The 12,592-nt window shown below is 37.5% G+C and overlaps 1 protein-coding gene across 2 annotated transcripts in view; it reads right to left on the bottom strand.

Annotated features, from left to right (window-relative positions):
* The window catches only part of LOC141428829 (uncharacterized), a 54,521-nt gene that overhangs the window by 10,687 nt on the left and 31,242 nt on the right, over positions 1-12,592 (bottom strand). For both annotated transcript variants that reach the window (XM_074088852.1, XM_074088854.1), the window contains exon 2: positions 1,705-1,853. In XM_074088852.1, the coding sequence (XP_073944953.1) occupies positions 1,705-1,845 (141 nt within the window). In that variant the 5' untranslated portion in view covers positions 1,846-1,853. The remainder of the gene's footprint in view (positions 1-1,704; positions 1,854-12,592) is intronic.

Raw genomic sequence — 12,592 nt, forward strand, 5'->3', positions numbered from 1 at the left:
TTTATGCTCGCACGAATAACGTTATTGTTTGTTGTACTTATAATTAGGTTTGAATATTTTTTGCACTATATGTAATATAGGGATGGGGAAATAGATTAAGGCCGTCTTGCAGGAAAAAAATAATCTAGATTTAGTCGTTAAACCTGGCTTAAGTTTGACAGTTCCATAGATTTTGACAGTACTAAACTGAGATTAACGCAAACTCGAGATATTTATGTGTTTCCAGCAAGTAGCCATTAAAGATGGCCATAAACAATAATTACTTACAAAATTTCCGCGGGCTAGGGAGCATTTATTGAATAAATTTCATTCTAATCAAGTATCAACAAAAATAAGTGATGTAGAGGTATTTATAATAAATTTATTGTTTTGATGTGCTGGGTCGGTGTGAAAGATGAAATTTTGACTGTTCTTTAATTAAAGCGTTGAAATTAGACTCCAAGTTTAAGTAACTAGTAAAATACACTCGAGATGATGGTCAGACATCCTGTTCCTTAATTTGTTTTTGCGAAGATTCATTGAAGAAAATAGTTACTCACAGATATATGAAATATTTGAATATTGTTTATCGCAGCCCGATTTAACTTAGATGACGGGGTTTGATCGCGGGCCGGATTAAATCTTGTCGCGGGCCGCTATTTCCCCATACTTTCACTATACCATCACATTAGGTATAATATTCATAGAAACATGCCCAAGTGTGAGTCGGACCCGCTAAAGAAAGGTACCGCACCACCGTACCGAAAAAACATGTTTCTTGTATTAATCTGCGTTTTAACTTGAGATGTGCGAGGATGTATTGCGTTGTGAGGAATATGTTTTTCACTAACCAATAGAAACGCTTCATTTACCTCGCCTCGCTCCGCTCAGCTGTTTCCACCAGAGATGTGCTGTGCGAGGATAGGTAAATAAAGCGTTTCTATTGGTTCATGAAAAGCACATTCCTCACAACACATCCTCGAACATCTCTGGTGGAAACGCTGCCTTATTTTGTTGTTAGAGCAGCCATTACGTATAATTTATTGAATGAATTCATTAATAATTGAATAGATATTATTCTATGCGGCCAGAACAAGCGAAAGAAAGAAAGAGAAACGGTAATAGATTAAAACACTAAGGGGCTGTTTCACGACCCATTGTTTAGTGTTAACTGACGGTTAAATGTGATGCCGTCTCCGTCTATTCGAACAAAACAAATAGAGACGGCATCACATTTAACCGCCAGTTAACACTAATCAATGGGTGGTGAAACAGCCACTAAAACTAACAATAAAACTAAGTTACGCGGTGACACGACGGGACGAATGAATTGAATTGACACCAAAAAGGGCTTCCAACTAGTCTTTATATTCCGTGGCTTCCACTCAGCATATGTAGCAACGCTGCTTTCTATGGAGTCCAAAGAACTATGTATGCATTAGGTATGTATGAGCCAGAAAATGACAAAAGAGGAGAAAAACAAATGAAAATTACCTAACAACTGGTAGCATGGTGTACGGTTGTGTCACTCTGAAGATGAGCTCTGGTTGAGTTCGAAACGCGTCAGTGTAGTGTGGTGGTGGTGATAGATGGGTTTGTGTGATTTGTGTGTGTTCTTACAGTGTGGAGGTGGAGGAACTGCATGAACACGCATATTTTGCATAAGCTTAGCTATCGTAAGGTCGCGGGTGAGCAAGGAAATTATTTTAGTTCATTGAAAATTACCTGATAATTCCCATTCGTTCCCATAGAAGGCGGTCCATATCCCCTCCCGTAGCCCTGTCCCGCTCCCCCGTGGTACAGGGTATTGTTGTTGGCATCTCTCGTGGTCGCCGCTGTGAACGTTGACTTGCAGTTTTGGGACATCCTGTGGCCTGGAATAGTTAAGTAAACAATAACTAAACAAGGCTCTATAAGCTGCAAATAAGACTAAATCCTGAATTGTGACGAAACTGAATCAACAAAATGAAAATCTATACATATAACTTCATCATCATCATCATCATCATCAGCCCGAAGACGTCCACTGCTGGACAAAGGCCTCCCCCTTAGAACGCCACAATGAACGACAACTCGCCACTTGCATCCACCGGTACCGGTACTGGCACATATAACTTAGAGAGAGTCAATTGAGAAATGTCAAAAATGTAGAGCAGAGGCCGTATTGCCTAACGGTTATGCTGCTCGCGATCGCAATCAAATGACAGAAATCGCATGCAAAAACTGTCATCTGATTGCGATCGCGATCGTCAGAAACGTTAGGCAATAGGGCGGCAGGATAGACAGCCGAACATACGAAAGTAATTTCGTCCAAACGTAAACCAAGACGCTTCGTTCGCGCTTCGCGCTCGCTCGGCCAATTGCCTACCGTTAAAATGAAATTGAAGTAAGTATTAGCATTTACAGTATTATAATTTTTGAACTTGTTAATAATTCACTGCAATAATAGCCAAATCAAATCCTGGCCTGACTTGATAAGGTTTAATTGTTCGAAAATGGTTAAACTGAGCAAGTGTTGCCATACATTCTTCCGGAACATAACTTTGTTTGCGAACTACCTTCCGCTGGCGTTCGTGTCGTCACAGCCTAGTGTGTATATGTCTTTATTTTATGTGTTTAGTTTTAATGGGTCCCACTGAAAAACAGCGTTGTGGCTTGCCGCAACATTATGCTGAGTGGGCCCCAATTTATACTATTCGATGTTTTTTTTAAATTATTATTTCATCCTAACGTGTTTTTTCTGTGTATCGAATATGTGTAAATAAATGTCTCTCTCTCGCTCTCTCTCATTTTGAAACAAGCGGCCTTATTTAGTGTAAGAATTTCAAATAAGAAAAATATTTTTATGTAGCATTTTCTAATGTTATAGACACCTTTTATAATTATGCTAACCATAAACATATTATGTCCTGAGCCAGTGTCCGATTCACAACCGCTATGACACATACTTTCCTTCGTTTAGTCTATTTGTAAATACTATTGTTGTGTCTTGTGAATAAATGTATTTTCTTCCTTTCATATCTTCATAAAGTTTTTTTTTGTTTATTCGACTGGATGGCAAACGAGCAAGTGGGTCTCCTGATGGTAAGAGATCACCACCGCCCATAAACATATGCAAACACAAGGGGTATTGCAGACTCGTTGCCAACCTAGAGGCCTAAGATGGGATACCTCACGTGCCAGTAATTTCACCGGCTGTCTTACTCTCCACGCCGAAACACAACAGTGCAAGCACCGCTGCTTCACGGCAGGATTAGCGAACAAGATAGTGGTAGCAATCCGCGCGGACCTCAAAATTAGAAGACTTCAAAATTAGATGATCTCATAGATGAATTTGAATGAATAAATATGAATATGAATATGAAAATTAAATATAAATATCATCATGGGACACTTGTCACCAATTGACCTAGTCCAAAAGCTTGTACTATGGATACTAGGCAACGGATAAACATACTTATATAGATAAATACATAAAATGCTTACATATTAAAAATCCAAGGCCGGAGAACAAACATTCGTATTATTCATACAAATATCTGCCCCAGCCGGGAATCGAACCCAGGACCCTCAAGCTTCGTAGTCAGGTTATCTAAGGCCATTCGGTCGTCACTATAATTTCTTATATTATTTTAATTATTTTCTTAATATAATTGTAAGTATAATATCTTGTTTGAAGTGAAAAAGGGTTCTTATTTACGATCCTCCTTTGTTTCGTTACAATTACGTCAGTCTTATTTGCATCTTATGTAGTCCATAAAACGGTATGAACGATGACTAGGTTAATACAAAGATTAAATCCAAATTCATAAACCTAGTGAACCAAAATCAGCGCAAACTTAAAATGTCGGTACGACCACAAAAACTCGTCTTAAAATCTGTATGATAAATAAGCCACTTTGAAATGCGAAACGAAACAAAAAGCACCGTATTCTGTTGCCTCTGGTAATTAAAAAAAAAACTGGATTGGTCCGAAACTCTGGTAAACCTGTTACAGTTAGTAACAGTAAATGTAACGCGAGATGGACAGAACAATCGGTGCATGTGAGAGCTGCCAGCGTTTACGTACTATATGCAGTTATATGCCGTTTTGATTCTTATCAATCAACAACATCATCCCAGCCTATTTAAATACGTCGTATAGCAGTATTTAATTTGTATTAGAAAAGGAAAATTCAAAGACTCCATTATTTTTATAGGCTGGCCAGGAATATAAAAACCTGACGCGAGGGTAGCACTTCTACGTTTTATATTGCAACATTCTTTACACTTCTTCTCTTTTAAAATATGGCTTTTCTGTCCTAATTAATTATTAGACAATTTCGCCAGTGTCAAGGTAAACTCTTTGAGAGGGACGTTGTACGGTAATTGTAGTTTTTGCAACTTGATAGTAAAATTCCAGAAACCACGTGGAGACCACTTGCGCATTAAAAAATGTTAGACACGAGAGCAATATAGAATTTTGGGATCACTGTTCACTGTTAAGGTTAATCGCCGCATAAAACACTATCAAAATTATACTTTAACTAGCCAAAGAAACAGAAATAGCAAAATTAGATATTGTCTACATCCGCCATCTTCGAATGCTACAAATCGAATCTTCTTTACACTTACTATACGATATCTACCAGTCATATTGACAACGGTGTCGGTGATGTTATTTAAAGAAATATTTGTTAATATTCTGGGACTTTTCCAATGAAAAATACTTTTATACATTGTGAATTATTTTCCTTCCCAGGCTATGGATAATCTTCGGCATTTTAACGCACAAAAACACAAAATAACACTTTAAAATACCGCACGTAAACAACGTTAAAATTTGGCAACAATAGACATTTTGAATTTACTGCTACCAGTGCAAGAAAATAGTTCTACTGGTTTTCCGAGGTTTTCCGCAATATGGCGAGGTTTTTTATAATTCTGTTCAGCCTCTAATAGTCGCTGAACTAATGTTGTTTAGTTTGACGAAGATGATCTATGTTTTCATTTTTTGCCCATATTACAGGCCACACCCGGTATACAAGAATTGCTCGTTTAAAGGTATTATTAAGTAGATAGATAGATATAGATGACGATAAAAATGTGGATAGTTGTGTACCGGTATTAGCTTCCTAGAGGAAGAACCACGAATTAGTCCGAAATATGTCGAACTAAACTCGCTTAAAAACATTCTCGTTTTACTTCATTTGAGTGACATTCACGGAAGTTAAGTGTTCAACCGTATCTTAAGGGCGGTAGGTAGGCAGGTTAATTACGAACGAGATTCTATTAGAAGTCCGAAGTCGACGACTGAGGGCTTTAAAAGGTCGATGTTTGTAATTCCAGTACCCACCGTGTGACATTTACACCGTTTTTCATCAGATTTGTGAGTAAATGTCTACAATTTAAATTCGTAAGACAAAAATAGCAGATTGTACAAGAGCATAAAACGAGCCATTTTACCCAAGCCGTTCATATGAACGTATATAGTCACGCGAGCCGGTACGGCGAGGGTGGATAGACAAGTCGAAGGGAAAATGGGTTTAGTACTCGAGTTTTACATTCTGCTTTTCACTTCGAATGCGAGGAAATGAAATAGCAACAGTGGAAACAAAAGTTCACTTACTAGGTACTTTTTATTTTTCATGCGTTGCTATATATTTTGATTGATTTTTAGTTTTATATATTTAAATTATTAAAAAATATAAAGAAATTTTGTTTGTGGCTGTTGACATCTAATTGCCTTGGTCTTAGAAGAAGATTTTACTTTATGCACTAGAGCATAAAAAGTCATTTTATGTCGCCTAGTTCCAGCATAAATACGAACTTTACGAGCATGAGAAGTGAAAATAATAATTATTTTTACAAAAACTGCAGCATAGCTGCACTAGTACACCCCCACCACCCTACTCAGCAGGATACCTGAGCTGCATGCCCCAGTAGTACTCATTACGCTCCTAAGCGTAATACGCAAAAATGGTCTTTGGGTTTTATTTGCAGGTGGTAGGACCTTGTGCAAGGTCCGCCCGGATTGCTACCACCATCTTGCTCGCTAATCCTTTCGTGAAGCAGCAGTGCGTGCACTGTTGTGTTTCGGCGTGTAGAGTAAGACAGCCGGTGAAATTACTGGCACGTGAGGTATCCCATCTTAGGCCTCTAGGTTGGCAACGCGTCTGTAATACCCCTGGTGTTGCAGATGTTTATGGGCGGTGGTGATCTCTTACCATCAGGAGACCCACTTGCTCGTTTGCCATCCAGTCGAATAAAAAAAATTAGAGAGTTGCAACCAAGCTAGCCCTGCATGCTTACGAACAAGTGTGATGAAAAATGCATTTACAATCCGCTGTCGTCTGTTCCTTGACAACTGTCAGTGACCATGGTTTTGGTGCTCGCCAAAACGGATTATATGTTTTTTACTGACTGTACGACAGCATAGAAGAATGCCGGTGACGTGCATGCTTGCTGTCTTTACGGCCAAATATTTGGGTCGCCTTTTTATTCCGCGCGTTTATTTTGGAGCGCAATTTGACCCGTGCTTTTATTACCTTTGTTTAATTCTTCTTTATTGGTTACTGTTTTCTGCAAATTAGGTGAGCTGCCTTGAAGATTATTAATAAAACATGCACCATATATACACAGACCTAAATAGTTTTTGTTATAAAAATATCATTATATCATCAAAAGTGGGTTGCAAATTTCGGAAACATTTTACATACAATACGAACAACGTCAGTTAAAATAAGATCTTGTAAGTAATAATACATGGAAAGATTGTATGAAAAAAAAATACAAATTAAATTCCTAGCAACCATCCCCATGAATTGGTAATAAACTCTTTAGTGGAGTAAAATAACCTGTTCACAAAAAACATTTCACTTTTCTGTTAAAACTCAGAAGTGCGAGCCCGGATTTGAATTCACGATCCTCCGCTTGAGAGGCCGTAGGTCAAACTAGACTACCACAGCTACTATTTAGCATTCATGTTACTACTAAAAACATATCGAAAATACAAACTGAAACATAGATGCACAGAAAAACCAGATAAGTAGACCAGCGCTGGGATAGGTTTTACGGGATGACCGTAAAAGAAATAAAATTTGGAGTTGAAATATAAAAAATACAAAAAGACTCCAAAATTTAATCTTACTACTAGAGAAACCTCTAGTAGCCCCCTCTAGTAGTCTAGTAGTCATGGGTAACCCCCGCGGCTTCGCACGCGTAAGCTATTCGGTCTGGTAATTACAATTGAATTTCCAGGATTTTACAAAAAACCCCTGGGAATTCCCGAAATTTATGTCATGGTCTTCATTGAGTTCATATTAAAATTAACTGTCTAAAATTTCAAATCCCTAAGCCCAGCGGTTGAAATTTCAAGATTTTGTCCCTATCCCGTAAGAATATCAGGATAAAAAGTAGCCTTTGTGTTATTCCAGAGGTCCAGCTTACACACCAAATTTCAGGACTCTAAGCCCAGCGGTTGTTATTTCGAGATTTTATCCCTGTCCCGTGAGAATATCGGGATAAAAAGTGTCCTATTTTATAATCTAGATTATAAACTAACTTTTAACAAAATTTCGTCCAAATCCATCCAGCCGTTTCAGCGTGAAGAAGTAACAAACATACTCACTCACAAACTTTCACATTTATAATATTAGCAGGATTAGTAGAATTATATCGTGTCATATATGTAAAACGATGGCTCGAAAAATCAGAGAAGTACGATGTCGTTATCGATTCTAAATTTCCACGGTCAAGCAAAAACTTGCACCGTTTATTGCACCAGCTGCGGCTAGCAACGCATTCGCCTTGAAAGGGTCCACTCGCAAATTTAATGTAAAGCAATTATATGAGCATTTTTAACCACATTTTGCTGTCATATTATACAATTTTCAACTTAACGCCTGTAATGATACGGCGTTACGTAAAAGTGATTGTTAAATTGGTATCCGGTTGAGCTGAGATTATTCGGAATTTACCGCATTGCCACTTTTTCATTGATCTACATACGTTAATTTGATCTTGGGGTTTTGGTGGTACAAACGATCTTGTTTCTTATTAAGCGAAGCTAAGGACATATCTCTTCTAGAAAGACAAACAAATAGATCTTCGTTCTCTTCCTTATTCTTCTTATGAATATAAGATGGATAGGATGAAGACAATTATTATGAATTTCTTGTAACTCTTTTTACCCGACTACTGCCAGAAGCAGGGTATTGTGTGTCTTTACGTTAATTTTATTGGTTCTCTCTGTACCCATAAACGGTTAGAAAAACATGAGGTACCATCAACCAAATATGTGGTCTACCGCCCTAAAGTTGATAATCGATTGCATGTCATAAAATAATAATTTCAATAGACGTGTCTGTCAACTTGAAAGTGTGACTTTAGCGACCTTTTAAATTTCATAGGAACTTGTTTAAAAATTGATAGTTTATATTATCTATATCGTGAAGAGATCAGTTAATAACTAGGTATATAATTGTACCTCCTTGTTAATCACTTTCGCCAGACAGTTGAGCTCTATCTGACATCTGTAAATCGCTAAATGTCCCCGGTAAGTACTCAAACAAATGTCAAAATCTTGAGACCAGCACGAACTGCACGATCCAAAATGGCAGGGACAAGGCACTATATACCGGGTGTGGCCTGTAATACGAGCAAAAAATTAAAACATAGATCGTCCTCGTCAAACTAAACAACATTAACGGCTTGCCGTGGCATTGTGCTTAGTGGGGACCTATTTAGCGTCATGTATGTCTTTATCTGTTCTATGTTTGTTCCTTTGTTTGTTTTATGTCGTTAAATAATTGTATTTTCTTTCTTTCTTTCTTTCTTTCATTAGTTCAGCGAGTTTTAAAAATAAAGGATTCTTCGAATTTTCCTTTTTTCATACAAATTAAATACTGCTAGCAATGTACGCCATCCTTGGTCACAACTGACGTCGCCTGTCACGCTACAAACATCAAACATTTTGCTTTACATTGCTTCTTCGAATAAACTTTAAAGTGTAATAAAAATTAAAAAAAAAATAATTATTTTTAAAAGTCGCTGAACTAATGTTGTTCAGCTTAAGGAGTATGATCTATGTTTTAATTATTCGCTCTTATTACAGGCCACACCCGATAGATGAAAACTAAAGTCCCTTCTTTAATTTTCTGAACTGATGCAGAACTTCTGTCGTTTTTAGGGTTCCGTACCTCAAATGAAACCCTGTTGATAATTTTGCCGTCGGTCTGTCTGTTTGTCAAGACCTTTTTTCTCAGTAACGCGTGGAAGCAATTAGTTGAAATTAATATTTTAATACTCAAGTCTGCAATCCCTCAAAGCTGGGAAATATTAAATTAAACTTCCAAGTCAATCAAAATATACCTGCAGAGATAAAAATAATTCAATAGAGTGTGTAAAGCTTCCATCTGTGCTGGGCTCGCGTGTGAACTACAGCTCAAGCTCTCTCATTTCAAGAAGGGGCATGTACCCAATACTGGAACGTATATTGTCCGAGATCAATTCTTCACCCCCGAAAACCCCCACATATCAAATATGATTCGTAAGAGCTGTTTCGACAAGAATCGCTTTTTTATAAAAATGTATTCAATTTCAAGGCTAGCATAAAATGGGGTAGTTCACGTTCACGAACTACCCCGCTTATGGTTATCTGGCTGCGGTAAGATCGATGTATGGGTAAATTGGGTAGGACGGGAAAATACTTCCGTCGAACTTTCCCATTCTCGCCGCAGCCTTATCTTTGCGTGATTTACGATTGCTGCGATAACTATCTTTCCATTGTAGGTACTTAAGGTTTAGTCAGGATTACAGAGATCATTTAATGAACTACTTGATATTCGCCCTCCTTCACTCTTGATCAAACTCCGTCCAGACTCTTTTGACGACTGGCTAGCCAAGTGGTTAGAGAGCCAGACTATGAAGCTTGAGGTCCCGGGTTCGATCTCCGGTCGGGGCACATATTTGTATGAATAATACGAATTTTTGTTCTCGAGTCTTGGACGTTTAATATATATTTAAGAATGTATTTATCTGTACAAGTATGTTCATTCGTTGTCTATTACCCATAGTAACAGACAATGCTTTATGACTACGTCACTTGGTGTCAATTGTCCCATATTTATTCTTATTAATATTTATTATTCTCAGGAATTTATTTGAAACTAGCTTTTTCTGTTCGGTTGAAAGCTACTATACAACACAGGACATTCTACAAAAGTATACATAAAGTAAGGATGAAATTTGGCATACAGCTAGTTTATTGCATGGATACATAGGATTGTAGTTATTAGTAGAGTATTTAGGTGAATTCTATAGAAAGCTACAATGCCCCTGTGCATTTGGTGCAGTTGGTAGTACATAAAATATACTTGGGGATGCTGGTTCGAATTCCGTCCGGCGGACCCAAAAACATACTCGTTTTTTCATATAAAAAATCAAGTAACAAAAGTTCTAAGTGCAATCGCTCAGGCAATGCAGGAAGTTTTTCACAAGCCAATTTGTCACCAAGGTTCAGGAAAACGTTCGAGAAAACTGTAATTAAGTAAGCGGAATGCAAATGCGCTTTATAGGAACTAATTTTAACTGTCGTCGCGACTTGTCTTGAGTTAAATATGCAGTCTGCTTTTATTGACCATCCTGAATATTAAAAAAAAATATCGTTATGCTGACTGTGCCACATGGGAACTACAGCTTAAGCCGTCTGTCTATCAGTTACTTTTTGACGCTAAAACCATAGAAACGATTTACATGAAATTTGGTAAGAAATTTAAGCCCTAGGAAGCACATTCTGATAGGTTTCATTTAGGTAAATTGCAAAGTTCCCGCCGGATAGCGATAAATAATGTTTTTGCAGACAGAGTTGCGGGCAAAAGCTAGTAGTGAACCAAAAAATAACAGTATTTTTGACTCGAAGTTAAACAATTTTTTATATCCAATTAAGCAAAATCAGATTTATGTAGAATCCATTATTGATAGAAAATCTTATGGACTCCCGCAAAGTAACGCTTGATTCAATATTTTTTTTTTGCAAATTTAAAATGTATTAACTTATAATATAGTTAAATTATATATTACATAAACATAAAAAGGTATATTAGGTACAATAAAATTAAATAAGCTAAAACTATAATAAATCTAAAAATGGACCCTGCGGCATGGTTCCAAAGATGCTGGCAGCATTCCCCCGCTGGATCGCAAGACTGATGCGTTGAGCGAGGAAACTGCCAGCTCTTCGGTCTCCTGTGGTATCTCTGAGTCTCTTTGATAGATCTTTGAAGAGACTCAGAGCGCCAGGGCCCCACGGACCAAGGGTCTCGACGCCGAAAGGTACAAAATCATATTCGGCACCGAGACCACCGTATTTTCCTGCTTTGGCAGTTTCTGTCATTTCTGCTGCTGCTGCTGCCCTTATTGATGTTCGGTGGAGATGAGACGGGGCCAGTGTGTCAACACAAGTTGCATCCCACACTAGCACACGTCCCATACTCCACGGAATCAGAGACGTTCCGTCCGGTCTCTTGCCGTCATTTCTAGATATGCCTGTCGGCTCTAAAATAAATTATTTAGATAGAAAATGTGTATCAGCATTTATTTGAGACAACAAAATGGCGTCACACGTGTATCTAATTAATTCACAATCACAAACAAAAACATTCCGGGTCCCGTTGAAACTAGCAAAAACAATGCGCTCTTTTTTTCTTTCGTCAGTCGTGTAAAAACAAAATGGTATGTCACCGTACCGGATCCCACGTAGGATGTCCGTCTTGCATACAATTAACATGCAGATATTAATACTGAATGCAATTAGTCGTATCACGCTTCGTAGTGTTGCCAAAGTATCGATAGTTGCACCATCGATTGTTCTCATGGGGCAATGTTCAGTCAAGTGCAAAGATACCAACATTGCCAAAGTTACAAAAATATGTATACATATGTATATTAAGGGCGTGTATACATATTTTAGTAACTTTGGCCATGTCGATATCGTTGCACTAGTCTAGTGACTACACTGTTCAGCCGTTTTTAGGACGATTTGAATTCGTTATTCACCTCTCAGAAAATATGTAGGTATTTTTAAACGATTATATTTGGGAAAAATGTAACCATTATAGGATTCCTTTATTGTCCGTCTGTCTGTATATCCATCTCTGTCGGGACCCTTTTTTCCAGGAACAACGAAAGAATACTGAGGTGAGTTACCTTTTGAAACGGTAAAAATGAAACTTCTAAGTTTTATACTTGGTTTGGATAGTATTTAATTAAATGTAAACAAAACAACGTCAATTGGTGTCTTAAATATTGGAATTCCCCCATTAAACTATACTAGTCTAGTTTGTACAATTATAGATAAGTGAAATGTTTAAAATTCTTAAATGTACCAAATCTGGCAGCTGAAGTTTGTTTACATTTATTTAATAACCTAAACGTTTCAAGTATAGAAAAGGTGTTTCCATATGTACAAATTGCTGTACCAGAAAAATTTCACAAGAGTTGGTTGAGAAAATGTTCCTTTAGAGAACAGAGGGTTTGACATACGAAAGCGTTTTTGCTTAAGCAGAAACGGAGTCGCTTCGCTCGCACTTAGCTCCAGCAAAAAGTTTTCTAACGAATATAGACAGATAATCGA

This window comes from Choristoneura fumiferana, chromosome 6, assembly GCF_025370935.1.
Source record: "Choristoneura fumiferana chromosome 6, NRCan_CFum_1, whole genome shotgun sequence".
NCBI lineage: Eukaryota > Metazoa > Arthropoda > Insecta > Lepidoptera > Tortricidae > Choristoneura > Choristoneura fumiferana.